Source organism: Enhydra lutris, unplaced genomic scaffold (assembly GCF_002288905.1).
Source record: "Enhydra lutris kenyoni isolate GAN:26980312 unplaced genomic scaffold, ASM228890v2 scaffoldscaffold13, whole genome shotgun sequence".
Lineage (NCBI taxonomy): Eukaryota > Metazoa > Chordata > Mammalia > Carnivora > Mustelidae > Enhydra > Enhydra lutris.
The window spans coordinates 6,015,478-6,032,301 of record NW_019154097.1 but is presented as its reverse complement, the minus strand read 5'-3'; the positions used below and the strand labels follow the sequence as shown (position 1 = coordinate 6,032,301).

General features: G+C 38.8%; 1 protein-coding gene across 1 annotated transcript in view; it reads right to left on the bottom strand.

Moving 5' to 3' along the window:
- Nucleotides 1-1,585: 1,585 nt before the first annotated feature.
- Nucleotides 1,586-16,824, bottom strand: part of LOC111145896 (DDB1 and CUL4 associated factor 10) — a 42,204-nt gene continuing 26,965 nt past the window's right edge. Inside the window, exons 4-7 of the mRNA XM_022501197.1 lie at nucleotides 9,963-10,165; nucleotides 6,678-6,791; nucleotides 3,594-3,739; nucleotides 1,586-2,612 (exon numbers count right to left, since the gene is read on the bottom strand). Of these exons, the coding sequence (XP_022356905.1) occupies nucleotides 2,244-2,612; nucleotides 3,594-3,739; nucleotides 6,678-6,791; nucleotides 9,963-10,165 (832 nt within the window). The 3' untranslated portion in view covers nucleotides 1,586-2,243. The remainder of the gene's footprint in view (nucleotides 2,613-3,593; nucleotides 3,740-6,677; nucleotides 6,792-9,962; nucleotides 10,166-16,824) is intronic.

Sequence of the window (16,824 nt, the reverse complement as noted above, 5' to 3'; positions counted from 1 at the left end):
TCCGACATTCAACTCTCTCCAGAGGGGTTGTAATATACGGAATCTTTGTTTCATCAATAGAAGCGCTGTACTCAGTAGCTTGTTTTGAATGTTAAGATTGGGTACTTTTGCCTCCAAAACTTTATTTTCCTTTACATATGTGGGCGTTTGAAAAAATTTATGGCAAACCAATGTTTACATTATACTTTGTAGTAATTTTCTTGATGGCTAAAAAATTTCAAATTCTTTTTAACATCCATGGTAAAATGATATAATTGTTAAAATTTGTCCTAGAGCCAAGATTGTTCCAAGGGAGATGTATGTAACCTCTGCACACGTGTGTGAATGGCTGTCTGGTAGGTCCTACAAAAAAAAAAATGTCATTTTTATTCATGTATTTGGGTTGCTTAAATATTTCTATAAGATTTGGGATTCTTTTCTTAGGGCCGGAATTCTCAGCATCTACTCCCTTGCGTTTTTCAATCTATCAGCCAGTTTAAGGGTAGTCACAATAATACAACTTAAAGACAAGATAAAGTGTTCATAAATCATTGTTTTAACAGCCAGCATAATACAGTAGAAATTGCCCTGAGCAAGGAATTAGGAGACTTGAATTCAAGTTCTGGCTCTGCCACTAATTTTGTAAGACGACTTTAGGTAAGTCACTTAACTTTTCTCATTCATTTGATGATGAGATTGATTACATTTTCTACCTCTAAAATGGATTTCATTTACTATTTTTTTAAATAATTAAAACACCTTCTGGGAGTTAACCACCTGAAAGGTACGGAAGTACTTACTGATGTTTAAGGTAGTGTTTTTCTAACTCTGATCTAGGAACCACCTGAATAAGGTTACTAGAGGTTTCCATTAAAAACAGATTCCTAAAAAAACCCAAACAAACCAGAAAACAGATTCCTGTCATCTCCCTGACTGAATCAGAGCCTCCTAAGGTGAGGGCCAGGCTTCTGTTTTCCACAAGCTCCTAAATAACTGTAACGCACCCTATTATCTGAGAACCACTGGCCTAAGAGAATGTGATCTGAGAGGGAACGAGCTAGCGTGTGGCTTAAATTACTCCAGCCTCTGGTGGATCCTTTTCTAAATATAATGTCATTCCAAGTGAAGACCAGAAGAAGGCTGCTTACTTCAGCAGGCCGGCCAGCCCTGTGACTGACCCGCGTGCTGTGTTCCAGAACAGAATATAAGAGGTCTTCACGTCAGCTCTTTGTCTTGACATCCAAGTCACTGACTACTACAGTTAGGTCGTGGCTTGCAGAGGACTGCAGCTCACCCCTCCCTGATGCTAAGGGTCAAGCTTGTGCCCCCTGGCTCAAGGAGTAAAGATGAAGAAAATACCACCTCTTTCCTCTCAATCTCCCCTCCACCCTAATACCATAACAAGTCACCCTGTGTGAGTCACATAGTCTGGCAGAGAAAACAAATTCTAAGCCACATGGTTCTCATCACTCTGACCAGATAGTGTACTAACTCAACGAATCCTCCTGTATACAACAGAAATGACCAAAGCCCACTCCTTCTCCTGTTTTCCTTTCTAAATGCTGTTGAGAGGAACAAAATACCAAGTAAGGACACATGCTAGAGATTTTTAAATTCATACAAGTAAATTACAAAGAGAGGTGGCAGTTATTTTTTCTAGAGTTTTACAACAAAATTCCCTTCACGGTGAAAAACTATGTATAATTTTAACAGGAAACTCAAAACATTTTTGTTGTAAGACTAACAGTTACGAGAATAATGCCATTATCTGTGCTCATTATAGAGAAACATAACAGCAACTTTAAAAGGGCAAGTATACTGATAAGATGGAATTTCTTTTTTAATGACCAGTATGCTGACATGGGACTTCTGGGTTTATTCAATATAGCGTCACGGGTTTCTCCTAACCCCGCCATAACTCCTGCCAGACGCCCACGAAATTCACACCGAAATCAAAAAAACAAGGAAAGAAATGAAGAAATTTGACAAGAGCTACCATGCAAAATAACCAGAAGAACTGAAGTTTAGGTGGCACAGGAGCAGAGGAATGCGGCAAAAGCTGCTGCTGCGTAGAGTCTAACTTGGCGAGGCCCCTACGATACCGGACAGCCAAGTCCTCAGGTCACAGGTGTGTTCGTGGACCCATAATAACCGGGATCTTGACCCAAACTTTTAAGATCTTCTAAAAAGGAAATACTTCACCCAAATTGAAGTAATTTATGAGTCAAACACCAGAAGAGTTCCTTATTTGATGTAAGTTGTGCCTAAAACTTTGGCTGATACAAAGAAACCCGTCCGCTAAGGCACCCTGAGGCAATCTGACAATGTGTTGGAGAGAACTTCGTCGTCAGTACCACGTCATTATGAGAGTACAGAGAACGGATCACCCGCAGGGGACTGGCTTCTTTGGGCAAACAGTCTATAAGTTCACTGCACTGTTTGTCAAATCCCAACAAGCGAATCCCGTAGCCATGTGGGGAAGAGACCATTCGCCCATCAGGGCTGAAGCAAAGTTCTTTGATATAACCCCTGCCTACATTGGCTTCTTCAATGTAATGAGTTAGTCGTAGAGAACAGCGAGGTGAGACAGGTCGCACGGGAGCTCCTTCTTGGAATTCATAGACACAAGTCCACTAAGGGGAGAGAAGAGAGAAACCAAAGTTACAGAGCCCCAAATAATGCTAAATATTTCTTTTTGTAAAAAGCTCAACAGACCATCAAAGCCACAGAATTGTTGCAAGAAACCAGATGACTGCTACCCCTCTCCCATCTACTAAAATGTGTAGGCCCCACACCTTATCTTCAGAAGCCAAGGTTATTCTGTGTGCTGTGACATACTATGACTAATGCCTTTTATTCCCTCAGGCTGCTGTGACTTCTGTGGTAATAATTCCTTTTTGTGAAAGTAACAACAACTTTGATACTTAAAATATTCTGAAGTTTAGACATCTAAGCCTAAAATAGCTCTCCTCCTACACACTTCAGAGGTCCTTGTCTCTTTTCAGTTGTGACTTCTAGAACCAGTGAGATCCTCAAAAGACTCCTGCTTTCCAGAGTGACGAGTCATGAGGTGATATAAGGCCCTTTCCCCAGTCATCAGTTCAGTCTTTCCCCAGGTTCCGCTGGTGGTTTTACTAATTAATTGATTAATTTTATTTGAGAGAGTCAGCATGAGCAGTGGGGAGGAGCAGAGCAAGAGGGAAAAGCAGACTCCCTGCTGAGAAGGGAGCATGACCGGGACTCGACCCCAGGATCCTGGAATCATGACCTGAGCTGAAGACAGACACTTAACCGACCAGACACCCAGACACCCCTCCCTTGGTTTTTAAAAAAAGAGCAAATTCTAAAACTCAATTGGCTTAGCAAAACCTTACATTTAGCCAGCTTAGCTGCAGCATCTCCCATCTGAAGTTCACTATGTAAAGGGCATGTGGCAGATGAGGGGGCAAGAATGAAGAAGCTGGACACAATCTGAGCTGATACTGGTTTAAAGTATTTAAACCTGGAGAGGAGGCTGGAGAGGAAGGAGGGGGTCAAGGGATAAAGGGACCAGGAGCATGCACGGCAGCGGCTGTTCCGCCAGCCCCGCTGAGGTGGAATGCTGCTGCTCCTACCTCCTGATCATCAGTGTTGCTTGAGCACCGAAGGAGAGTGGCCCAGCCCTTTGGGTGCAGCTGTAAGGACGTGATGCAGTTTCCACGGTCTCTCTCACCAGGAACTTCAGGGGTTAAGACTTCAAGACTATTTCGTGGTGAAACTCCTGATACGAAAATTAGGATGTGAGATTTATATTATCAAAGGATTAAGGCAGCTCATCAAAGCTTTGATTTCTGGCAGTCACCCCCTCTAGCCTTCATTCCTGCGTCAGCCCACCCCTTTTTTATTTTTACATGCTACCACATGTAAAAAGAAAAACTGGGCACAGCTGCAGGGGCACTATCAGTTAAGCAGCCAACTCTTGGTTTTGGCTCAGGTCATGATCTCAGGGTTGTGAGATCAAGCCCTGCACCAGGCTCCATGCTCAGCATGGAGTCCGCTTCAGATTCTCTCTCTTCCTCTGCCCCTCCCACTCATGCTTGCTCTCTCTGAAATAAATCTGCCCCCTCCAAAAAACCAAAAACAACAACAACGAAAAAAAACCTTCCAAACAAACAACTAAACACCAAAAACCATATATAGAAAAAAACCTATGGTGCCCCTTGATGTACAGTGTACATGTCTTTGGCATGGGGTTATGGGGAAAGGTTATGACCAGAACTAAAGAATCCAAGTTCCTGCAGCAGGAATCCATAACCTAAGACTAAAGCATTAAAGTAGACTAGGGATCCTTTTGATTAGGGTTTACATCTCAGAAAACTCTAAAAATCAAATTCTAGGACATGAAAGGAATCTGGAAAAGAAGTAAAAGATAATTCTCATCTCAGAGGACCTGGTGCTCTCTAGTCCAGAGAAGGAAATACTTGGAAGCCATGGAGACTGCCTTTATTATCAATAAAAGGCTATTATGTGTGCAAGGAGCAGGACTTATGGCCCCCCAAGGACAGTACTATAAATGATAAGCATCTATAATTTTGGAGGCAAGGGAGGATAGTTCACATATCAGTGTATCAAAACGAGGGGTTGGGAGACACTGCCAATCATACATACGCCCGGTACTCTGTTAGGGCCCATCTTGTCCTCCTTCCTAGGCCTCACGGAAGTAATTGCTACAGCTAGCCGTTACTACTGAGAGTTACATCCTATCCCTCAGGTATGTGGAGAACCACTTTCACAGACATCATAAAGAAGCAGTTTAGAACTTTAATATCAAGAGAAATATTTTAACACTTCTCTACCTGCGGAAGGAGTTGCTTTGAAGATTATGAGCTCCCTCTGTCAGACCCTTTGTGAACTGTTTCTCAAATAGATGTGTTATCTTCTTTAAAAGATTCCCTTTAGATTACTACAGCATTGATGGAAACCTGTGAAGCTCTAATTTACATTGTTATAACCAAACTATACCTAAATAATGATTTCACATGTGACCGAACTTTAATAACAATTTTAGAGAAAAACCACTATTTCAAGAATTCTGAAAATTGAACAAAAGCAGAAAAGAAACCCATCTAAATAAGTAAGTAGTGGCTTTTGAGCTCTGCTCCTTGGAGGTTCCTCCAGAGAGGGAACCACATGGGGATGGGATAGGGAAGACTGGTCAAGGAACTCCCTAATTTCACTTGAACCAGTTTTTGCACTTTATCTGTGCTACAATCCACAGCAGACTTCATGTCAAAAAGAGTTCTAGGGGCATCTGACTCTTGATCTCAGGGTCTGGAGTTTGAGCCCTGTACTGGGTGTGGAGATCACTTAAAAAAAAAAGTTCTAATCCTGAAATGGGATTGATAGCCTCAGCTCTATACAGCTACTATATCTGTCAAAGTATGGTGCGAACATTCTGATATCCTGAAGACCCAGGAGTGCCAACATTCACAACGACCTGATGTATGAGCCCCACCTCTTCTCTATACTCTGCCTAGGCTCTCCATACATTGTCTCTTCTCCCATTCCCAACTCTCTGTATCCTGAAACTGCTGTGTAGTTTGGTTTTCGGGTTTACCACTGCAACCAGCAGCTAACTACTCTTAAGTTTTGTGTGTTTTTTTTCCTCATGGATGGTTTAGCTCAATAAAGATTTTTCTCAATGATTATTAAGAGCCTTGTCTTATGTTCTGTAGCCAAAGTAGAACAGGTAGAATCTAGAAAAGAAGTTTCTGCTACAAATCAAAGAAAAAAATGTTACACATCTGGGCATAATCTCTAAATTTAATAGGAGGAATTTTTAATCTTAAATGTCATAGTCTTGAATACCCAAAGGAAAGTAGATAGGCTGTAGGTTTAGGAAGGGCTCTCAAACCACTCTACAAACATAAGCAGTCATGCAAAATAATCAAGTATGCAATTATCAAGCACTTACCAGGTGATACCACCTAGAAGAAACTAAATTAGAAGTCTAATGGATAGTCCCTCCCCTAAAGATCTAGGTAGGAGCCATGCTCATCTCCAAAAGGTGACCCAAAATTACAAAAAGAACCACATCTGGCCATCAGTCCAAAAAGATGAGGACAAACAAAAAGTTCTTAGTTGTGAACTGGTTTGGAGAAGTAGATGAAATTTGCATAGGTAAAAAGCATCTCATTTAGAGGGTGGAAAAGAATAGGGTAAACAGCTAGTTCTCCCAGAGCAGTGGGGGGGAAACGGGCACAAGCACAGTAGGGCCAGGTCGTAGCCCACTTTATCCCACAATCCCTCTAAGGCTGACAGGCATTGCTTGGATAAAGAAATGGGAGAGCAAAATGCCTACCAGGCTGGAACTAGGCAACTTTCACAAGCACCTGACAAACGCATTACCTTATACAGCACCCTCACATGCATATCTCATTTAATTTCCCTAACAACCTCAATTGGAATCTACATGTCCAAACTACTTTTTCTCTAATCTAGACCAAACGAAATTCAGTAAATAAAACCAAAGCTCAAATTCCAACAATGATGTAAGCCCAAGATATCCAACCCTAGAGACTGGTTAGCTTTTGAAAATGACTGAGGGTCAAAGAATATCCTCTTCTTTACTGGCTTTTGTCTGGATTAAAACTAAACCAAAGAAAGCTATTTGGTAGAATCTATTGTTGCAAGATTGTAAAATTCCACTTTTAACCTACCTTCTCTTTGTGAGGCTCGTGACATGTGTTTCTCAGAAGATGAATTAGAATCACTATGATGACAAGGTGAACTAGAAACTCGAGGACCAGATGAACTTGATGAAGTAGTCAGATCTTGAAAACACAAAAAGTTCTGACAGTAAACTTAGCAGAACTTAATAGCGTCTCAACTTTTTAATCATCTAGTTGAAGCATACTGTGAAAATCCATCTGAAACATGGCAAGTACATGCCCACTTAAAGCAGGCCTATAACTAAGACCAAGGTAGGCAGGGCAGCTCTTCGAAGTGTTCTATCTAAGGCCTGGGCCCTTTCTAAAATCTCTTCTACCAAGATTTGCTTAAGTAAAATAAAAATGACAAACCAAATAAACACAGGAGCATCTCTGGGTTCCCCATCACTTCTGTAGTAAGATGGAATAAGAAAATTCAATAAACATGAAAACTGAGCTGTTCATCAGCCCATTTACTCTTGGAATAGGGTCCAAATACCAGGTTCATTACTGAGAACAGTAAATGAGCCTTCTTAAGCATGCCAAACAATTGTTATCATTCATGGAATTATGTGAATACTACCTTTGAAATGCAATATAAACTTCATACTGAAATCTGTTGAAGAACAAACACCGAGTATCAGATAGTTGGATCTGATGTATTACTCCAAATAGCAATCTCTGTTTCATCCCACTCTTCAGTGGCCCCACACTTTTATGAGGATTTCTTCATCTAATTCCTTTTGATGTTATTATCAGAGTTACTCTTAGAAGACAGAAAATGTTCTTGGTTTTTGAATAAAAAAATACCAACCAGACCTTCTAAGTTACTACCTCTTACTAAGCTAAAGTTGATTATTAATGTTTAACCTAAAAATAAATTTCTGAATGTAAAAGGATTATACTCACATACTTATGAAATCCCCTGCTTTGCAAATAAATTGATAAAACTTAAATTTCTACTTTTAGTAGTGAATTTGGACAAATGCAATTACAATGGGGCCTGTACTTTCCCAAAGGAGTCTTCAAATGTGGCCCTATGCATACAGGAGAAAGAGTCCAACCATCTGAAGCTGATTTTTATTTATTTACTCTTTTGAAGCTGATTTTAAATAGTTATTTATAAACATTGCGTTTCAAATGCTTAAGTCTTTTTTTCTGGGTTTTTGTTCATAAACATAAAATTATAAATAGGTATGTTCCTGGAATAGCCCTCTTTTCCCCAAAGGTAATGAAATATAGACTCTATCACATAATGTAGATAAATTACAGTGCATAAGTTTTTCTGACCCCCAATTTCACTGAAGCATTCTAATGGAATCAGCAACAGGAAAAAGAATACAGTTTTAGGGGCATGTAGGTGGCTCAGTTGGTTAAGCAGCTGATTCTTTGTTTCAACTTGGGTCATAATCTCGGGGTCCTGGGATTGAGGTTCCCCCCTCCAGTGTGTTCCCTGCTTGGTGGGGAGTATGCGTCAGGCTTCTCTCTTCCTCTGCAACCTCCGCCACGCTCAAAAATAAATAAATAAATCCTAAAACAAACAAACCAGAATATAGCTTTAGCAAGAGGATATTTAGGGGTTGTGAAAGAGGATGGCACCAGCTACCTGGGTATAGACTTCTGGAAGTCTGGGATGTAATACAGACTTAAAAGTAAAGCTCTATATTGAATGTATCTTAAAAGCTCTGCTAGGTGGGGCACCAGGGTGGCTCAGTGAGTTCAGTGTCTAGCTCTCGATCTCAGCTCAGGTCTTGATCTCAGGGATGTGAAATAAAAATGAAATGAAATAAAATAAAAATAGTAATAAAGCTCTGTTGGGCTTCAGAAGCACTTAAAAAGATAGATCCTACCTTGGGTCACCATTAACTTTTTGAGATAGTGATGATTTAGAAATACTGATAAAAGATTTTCTGGAATGGGTGCCTGGGTGGCTCAGTGGGTTGAGCCTCTGCCTTCGGCTCAGGTCATGATCTCAGGGTCCTGGGATCGAGTCCCGCATCAGGCTCTCTGCTCAGCAGGGAGCCTGCTTCCCCCTCTCTCTCTGCCTGCCTCTCTGCCTACTTGTGCTCTCTCTCTCTGTGTCAAATAAATTAAAAAAAAAAAAAAAAAAGATTTTCTGGAAGATATCCAAATGGCCAACAGATACATGAAAAAATGCTCAACATCACTCAGCTATGAAATGCTATGAAATTTGTATTTCAGGGAAATACAAATCAAAACCACAGTGAGATACCACCTCACACCAGTCAGAATGGCTAAAATTAACAAGTCAGGAAATGACAGATGCTGGAGAGGATGCAGAGAATGGGGAACCCTCCTACACTATTGGTAGGAATGCAAGCTGGTGCAGCCACTCTGGGAAACAGTATGGAATTTCCTCAAAAAGTTGAAAATAGAGCTACCCTATGACCAGCAAATCGCACTACTGGGTATTTACCCTAAAGATACAAATGTAGTGATCTGAAGGGGCACGCGGACTGGAATGTTTATAGCAGCAATGTCCACAATAGCCAAACTATGGAAAGAACCTAGATGTCCGTCAACAGATGAATGGATAAAGATGTGGTTGGTGTACGTACACACACACACACACACACACACACACACACACAGGAATATTATGCAGTCATCAAAAGAAATGAAATCTTGCCATTTGCAATGACGTGGATGGAACCAGAGGGTATTATGCTAAGCGAAATAAGTCAATCAGAGAAAGACAATTATCATATGATCTTTCTGATATGAGGAATTTGAGAGGCAGGGCGGGGGATATTGAGGGCTAGGGAGGGGAAAAAAACCAAGATGGGATCGGGAGGGAAACAAACCATGAAACTCTTAATCTCAGGAAACAAACTGAGGGTTGCTAGGGAATGGAGGGGTAGGGATAGGGTGGCTGGGTTATGAACACTGGGAAGGGTATGCGCTATGGTGAGTGCTATGAAATGTGTAAGCCTGTTGATTCACAGACCTGTACCCCTGGGGCAAATAATACATTATACGTTAATAAAAAATAAATAAAAGATTTTCTGGATAGCAGAAAGCACTAAAAGAAAATATTTTTATAGTCAGTAGTCCTTCCTATTCCATTGGTGATACAGAAGCACAAATTAATGCTATGTCAGAAATTCATATAAGTCATACTTCCTTGGGAAAAAAGCTCTCAATGAGCTTTCCAAAGATGTCTTCAAATTTCCTTCCCTCCTTCCTGGTATCATTCTCAGAATGGAAACATATACCATCCCTTTGTGTGAAACTCTATGGAAAACTTCCTGAAATCAAAAAGGAAAAGCTTACCTGAACTTGATGTAGTTCTTCTTGCTCTCAAAATGGGATAGCTGCCTACTTCTAAAGACTTGGTTAAGTCAAGATCATGCAAAATCAAGAGATATCCAGAGGACGTTGAGATCAACATTTTGGAACAATCTGGTGTTAATCTCATTCGCATGAGAAAACGTGTGTGAAAGAATTTCTTATGTGGACACCCATCTTCTGTACACCTAACAGAAGAAATCAAAACAAAACCTAGAATTATCATAAATATAAGGATTTGGTTAACAGTCATATTTTCAATCTTGAAACTAGAATTTACAGTGTATGCTTAGCCTTATACACATGATAAAACTTTTTTTTTTTTTTTTGGCTCACCATTCCTTCTTTCATCTCCAACTTTCCATTTTATTCTTTCTTTCTGAAATATACATTTTAAAGTAAGATTTTGTTGAGGTAAACTGTCACTTTATACTGTTCTGAAAATATTCCACTCTGATTAAAGATTAAGCTGAGCATGTAAACTTCAGGTTAATAGTTGTGTCTTTCCGAATACTGGGGATAATATTCCACTGAGTCCTGGCTTCCATTGTTGCTATTTTTAAGTCTGCTATTAGGCAATTGTTACTTTGGACAATTTATCTTTTTTTTTCCTTTGGTCTCTTTGTCTTTGGAGCATTGCAGTTTCACTCTGATATATATTTAAATTTGGATTTCTTTCTATTTTACTGGGATTCTTTTGACTTTCTAATTCATAAGATTCATAATATTCATATATTCTGGGAAATTCTCCATCATTACTCCAATATTGCCTGTCACTTATTTTCTCTACTCTTTTGGAGTTCCAAATAGATGTTTGAACCATTCACATTTGATTCTCCTTGTCTCATAGCCGCTCTTTCTTATATTCTATCTCCTCATTTTTGTTACATTCTGGATAATTTTTAGTATCTAGCTTCCAAGCTATTTTTTAAAGTTGTGTCTAATCTGCTACTTGACCCACCCTGGGTTTTTTTTTTTTAATTTTTAATCACTAAAAACTACATACTTTAAATTTTTTAAATTGTTTCTTGTGATAAATAGGAACACTACTGATTTTTACATTTTGATCTTATGTCTAGCAATCTTGGTTAACTCATTAATTCTGATAATTTGTCAACAGAATTTCTAAGATTTTTCACATAGACCAGTCAGAATACTGGTCTATGGGCCAAGTCTGGCCTGTCTTTATATAGGAAGTTGGTTGGGACACAGCAATATCCATTTATGTATTGTTGATGGCTGCTCAGAGACTATACAGCACACAAAGCTGAAAATATTTATTATACAGTCCTTTACAGAAAATTTGCCAACCCTTCATATAGACAATCATATCATCTGTGAATGCGATTTTTTTCATTTTTTTCTCCTTCCAATCCTTATATACTCATTTTCCTGCACCAACTAGGACCCTATCTTCTGCCACCCCAAAACAGTGGTATACAGTAGTAGTAATAGCAGCCATGTTCTCTCCCTTCCTGATTTTTTAAGATTTTATTTATTTATTTGACACAGAGAGAGAGATCACAAGTAGGCAGAGAGCAGGGATTCTGAAGCGGGGCTCAATGCCAGGACCCTGGGACCATGACCTGAGCTGAAGACAGAGGCTTTAACCCAGTGAGCCACCCAGGCACCCCTTCCCTTCCTGATTTTAGAGAAAAAAAAAATTTTTTTTTTTAGAGTAAGCTCTTTTTTTTTTTTTAATTTATTTATTTAACAGACAGAGATCACAAGTAGGCAGAGAGAGAGGAAGCGAAGTAGGCTTCCTGCTGAGCAGAGAGCCCAATGCAGGGCTCGATCCCAGGACCCTGGGATCATTACCTGAGCTGAAGGCAGAGGCTTCAACCCACTGAGCCACCCAGGCGCCCCTAGAGTAAGCTCTTTACTCAATGTGGGGCTTGAACTCACAACCTTGAGATCAAGAGTCACGTGCTCTACTGACTGAGCCAGCCAGGTACTCCTATAAAGGAAACTTCTAAAAGTTTCACTATTTAAAAATATCCTGTTTTAGTGTACACTTTTTTTTTTTAAGATTTTATTTATTTATTTGACAGAGATCACAAGTAGGCAGAGAGGCAGGCAGAGAGGAGGAAGCAGGCTCCCTGCTGAGCAGAGAGCCCGATGCGGGGCTCGATCCCAGGACCCTGAGATCATGACCTGAGTCGAAGGCAGAGGCTTTAACCCACTGAGCCATCCAGGTGCCCCTTAGTGTACACTTTTGATGAGTTTCCATTTTTAATGAAGTCTAACAGCTTTACTGAGATATAATTTACATATCATAAATTCACTCATTTTAAGTTAACAAGTGATTTTTAGTAAATTTAAGGAGTGTGAAATCATCAACTCAATTTTAGAACATTTTCATCATCCTAAAAAAGACCCTCCTGCCCACTAGCTGTCTCTCTGTTCCTACTCCCAGCCATAGGCAGCCACTAATCTATTTCTGTTTCTATAGATCTGCTTATTGTGGACATTTAAGAATTATACAGCAAGTGATCTTTTGGTTTGGCTTTTTTCACTTAGCATACTGTTTTTTGAGCTTCATCCGTACTCTAGACACGTATTAGTACTCTGTTCCTTTTCATTACCAAATACTCTTCTATTGTATAGATATACCACATTTTGTTTATTCATTTACCACTGAATAGGTATTTGTACTGGTTCCCTTTTGGGGATATTATGAATACTGTTATAAGCATCCATGTACAAATCTTTGTGTGGTGACAGGTGTTCATTTCTCTTGGGTAGATACCTAGGAGTAGAATGGCTGGTCAGATGGTAACTCTATGCTTAACATTTTAAAAAACTACCAAACTTTTCTAAAGTGGCTGCATTTTACATCCCTACCAGCAATGTAGGAGGATGCAGTTTCTCCACTTTCTTGTCAATATTTGTCTTTTTTAAATTAAAGCCTTCTTAGTGGATATGAAAATTTTCCTCATTTTGGTTTTGGCTTGCCTTTTTCTTATGACTAATGACGTTGAACATCTTTTCACGTGTCTATTAATCATTTGTATTATCTTCCTTGGTGAAATGTCTATGCAGATATTTTGCCCATTTTTAAATTGGGTTATTTGTGTATATATGAAGTGAGTTGCAAGAATTCTTTATATATTTTGGGCACAAATCCTTTATCAGATATAATTTACAAATATTTTCTCCCATGCTGTAGTTTTTCTTTTCACTTTCGTAATGGTATCATCTGATACACAAAAGTTTTTAATTTTAATGAAGTCCATTTTATCTATTTTTTGGAATCACTTGTAATTGGTTTGCATGAAGATTAAATCCCACGTTTTCTTCTATGAATTACGTAATTCTGTCTCTTACCTTCAGGTTTAAATCCATTTTGAGTTACTTTTTTTTTGATATAAGGGTCTAAATTAATCTTTTTGCATGTGGATACCCAGTTGCTCAGGTATCATTTACTGAAAAGACTATCCTTTTCTGAACCACTGAATTACCTTGGCACCTCTGTTGAAAATCAACTGATCATACATGCAATAGTTTACTTCTGGACTCTCAAAATTCTGTTCCTTTGATTTATATGCCTATCCCATGCCAGTAAACACTGTTTTGATTACTATGGCTTTGCAGTAAGTTCTAAAATTTCAACTTTGTTCTTCAAAGATTGGCTCCATATAAATTTTAGAATCAGCTTGCCAATTGGTCCAAAAAAGGCAGCTGGAATCTTGATAGGGATTGCACAAAACCTATAGATGAATTTGTAGAAAGTTGCCATCTTTAAAAAAAATTTGTTTGTCCTCTGTAATTTTATTTATTTATTTATTTATTTATTTATTTTTTTAAAGATTTTTTTTATTTATTCATTTGACAGAGATCACAAGTAGGTAGAGAGACAGGCAGAGAGAAAGGAGGAAGCAGGCTCCCCGTTGAGCAGAGAGCCCGATGCGGGGCTCGATCCCAGGACCCTGGGATCATGACCTGAGCCGAAGGCAGAGGCTTTAACCCACTGAGCCACCCAGGCGCCCCAATTTTATTTATTTTTTAAGTAAGCTCTACACCCAATGTGGGGCTTGAACTCATAACCCCAAGATCAAGAGTCACATGCTCTCCTGAACCAGCCTGGTTACCCATCTTAATGATGCTGAAGTCTTCCAATCCATGAAGATGGAATGCCTCTCCATTCATTTACATCTTCTTACATTTCTTTTAGAAATGTTTTTATAGTTTTCAGTCTACAAATCTTATACTTCTTTTGTTAAATACATTCCTAAGTGTCTTATTTCTTTAGATGCTATTATGAATGGAATTTTCTTCATTTTTAGATTGTTCATTGCTTGTAAGTAGAAATACAATTGATTTGTATATATTAATCTTGTATATCTTGTGATCTTGATGAACTTGTTTATTAGTTCTAGTATTTTTGTGGAATCCTTAAGATTTTCTACAAGATCATACTTGCACAAGAACATTACTTCTTTCTTTTCAATCTGGATGCCCGCTATTTTTTCTTTTCTGACTGTACTTCCAGTGCAATTATACTTCCAATACAATATTGAATAAAAGTGTTAGGAGCAGACATCCTTGCTTTGTTCCCAATCTTAGGGTGAATGTATTCAGTCTTTCAGCATTGACATGATTTTAGCCAGGGGTGCCTGGGTGGCTCAGTTGGTTAAGCATCAGCCTTCAGCTCAGGTCATGATCTCAGGGTCTTGGGATCAAGCCCTGCGTCTTTGGGCTCCCACCTCAGTGGGAAGTCTAACCGTTCCTCTCTCTCTACCCCTACCCACCCTTGCTAGTGTGCTCTAATAAAAAAAAATATTTACAAAAATGATTTTAGCCATTAATTTCTCATAGGTGTCCTTTATCAGATGTCTAGGGAATAAAAGTTCCCTATTATTCTCAGTTTTATTACACATGGGCATTGGATTTCTGTCAAGTGCTTTTCTGCCTTTCTTGAGATGATCCTGTTTATGCATTCTGACCTTTATTAATACAATGTATTATATTAATTGATTTTTGGATTTTAAACCAACCCTCTACACCTGAGGTAAATTCTATTGCGACATATGATGCTAGGTTTGATTTGCTAATATTTTGTTGAGGATTTTTGTATCTATTTTTCTTCCTCTTTTTGTTTTTGAGCAATATTGTTCTGTAGCTTTTGTTTTTTTTTTAAAGATTTTATTTATTTGACAGATAGAGATCACAAGTAGGCAGAGAGGCAGGCAGAGAGAGAGGGAGAAGCAGGCTCCCTGCTGAGCAGAGAGCCTGATGCGGGACTCGATCCCAGGACCCTGAGATCATGATCTGAGCTGAAGGCAGAAGCTTTAACCCACTGAGCCACCCAGGGACCCCTGTAGTTTTCTATTCTTATGACATTTGTCTGTTTTGGTATCAGAGTAATAATACCAGCCTCATAAAATGAGTTTGGAAGTGTTCTCTCCTCCTCTATTTTTTGGAAGAATGGTATTATTTATTCTATAACTGTCTGGTAAAATTCACCAGTGAAGACTTTTGGGACTGGATTTTTCACTGTGGAAAGATTTTTAAATTACCAGTTCAATTTTTTTACTTGCTTTAGGTCTGTAGGTCTATAGATTTTCTATTTGTTCTGGAATCAGTTTAAGTAATTTGTGACTCTCCAGGTATCTGTTATCTAAGTTGTCTCATTTGTTGTCATAAAGTTGTTCATTGTATCCCTCTATAATCCTTTCAATCTCTGTAAGACTGATAATATCCCCTTTTGTTTTTAATTATGATTGAATGTTGAATTTTATTCCTCAATTAAAACAATCGTATGGACTTTCTGTTTAATCTATCAATGTGATGAGTTATATTAATAGAATTTCTACTGACAGGTGTGCCTGGGTGGCTCAGTCGGTCATGCCTTCAGGTCAGGTCATGATCCCAGTGTCCTGGGATCGAGCCCCACATTGGGCTCCCCACTCAGAAAGGGGCCTGCTTTTCCCTTTCCCTCTGCCTGCTGCTCTCTCAGCTTGTGCACACTCTCTCTCTTTCTGTCAAATAAAATAGATTAAAAAAAAAGAATTTCTATTTTAAGATTTTAAGTGACCTCTACAACCAACATAGGGCTCAAACTCACAACGCTGAGACCAACAGCTGCATGCTCTTCCGACTGAGCCAGCCAGGCACACCAGATATACCATCTTTTCACTCCTTGAAGAAACCCAACTTGGTCATGATATTTTAATTAATATCTTAAAAGTTTCAGTTTCCTTCTATTTAGAATATTTGTATCTACATTCACATTACAGATTGACCTTTCAATTTTTCTCTTCTAATATTATCTTTATTGAGTTTATATATTAAGGTTATACTAGCTTCATACATGAGGTAAGGAGAATTCCCCTTTTTCCTGGCATGTGAACTTAATAAAATTGGAATGTTCTGTTTCTTGTACTATCTTACAGAAGTCACCTGTAAAACTGAAGGCCTGCTGTTTTACTAGTAAATAAATTTTAACTGATATTTTCCATTTCTTTAATGGCTATGTCAGAAGCAATGTTTAGAATATTTAAATAATCAGCATGCATGAAAATGATCCAGTCAAAATTGATGCAGTTGGCAGTGTTGGAACTGAGTCCTGGAATTACTCTACTAGAAGATCTTTAAACTTCCATCAGCAAAGGGTGCCCTTCAGGAGTCTATAAACCAGGGGTTTGACTCTTGGCTCGTATCTTACTATCTTATTCACAGTCATGTGGGCAAATTACCCAACATTTCTGAACTTGGTTTCTTTAGCTCTCAAATGGGATAATAATAGTAATCTAACTCATGAGGCTGTTCTCAGAATTAAATGAGATGTTGAACAACCAAATAAAAGGGGGAGTGAAGGGGTAGTTTATGGGGGACTTTAGCTACT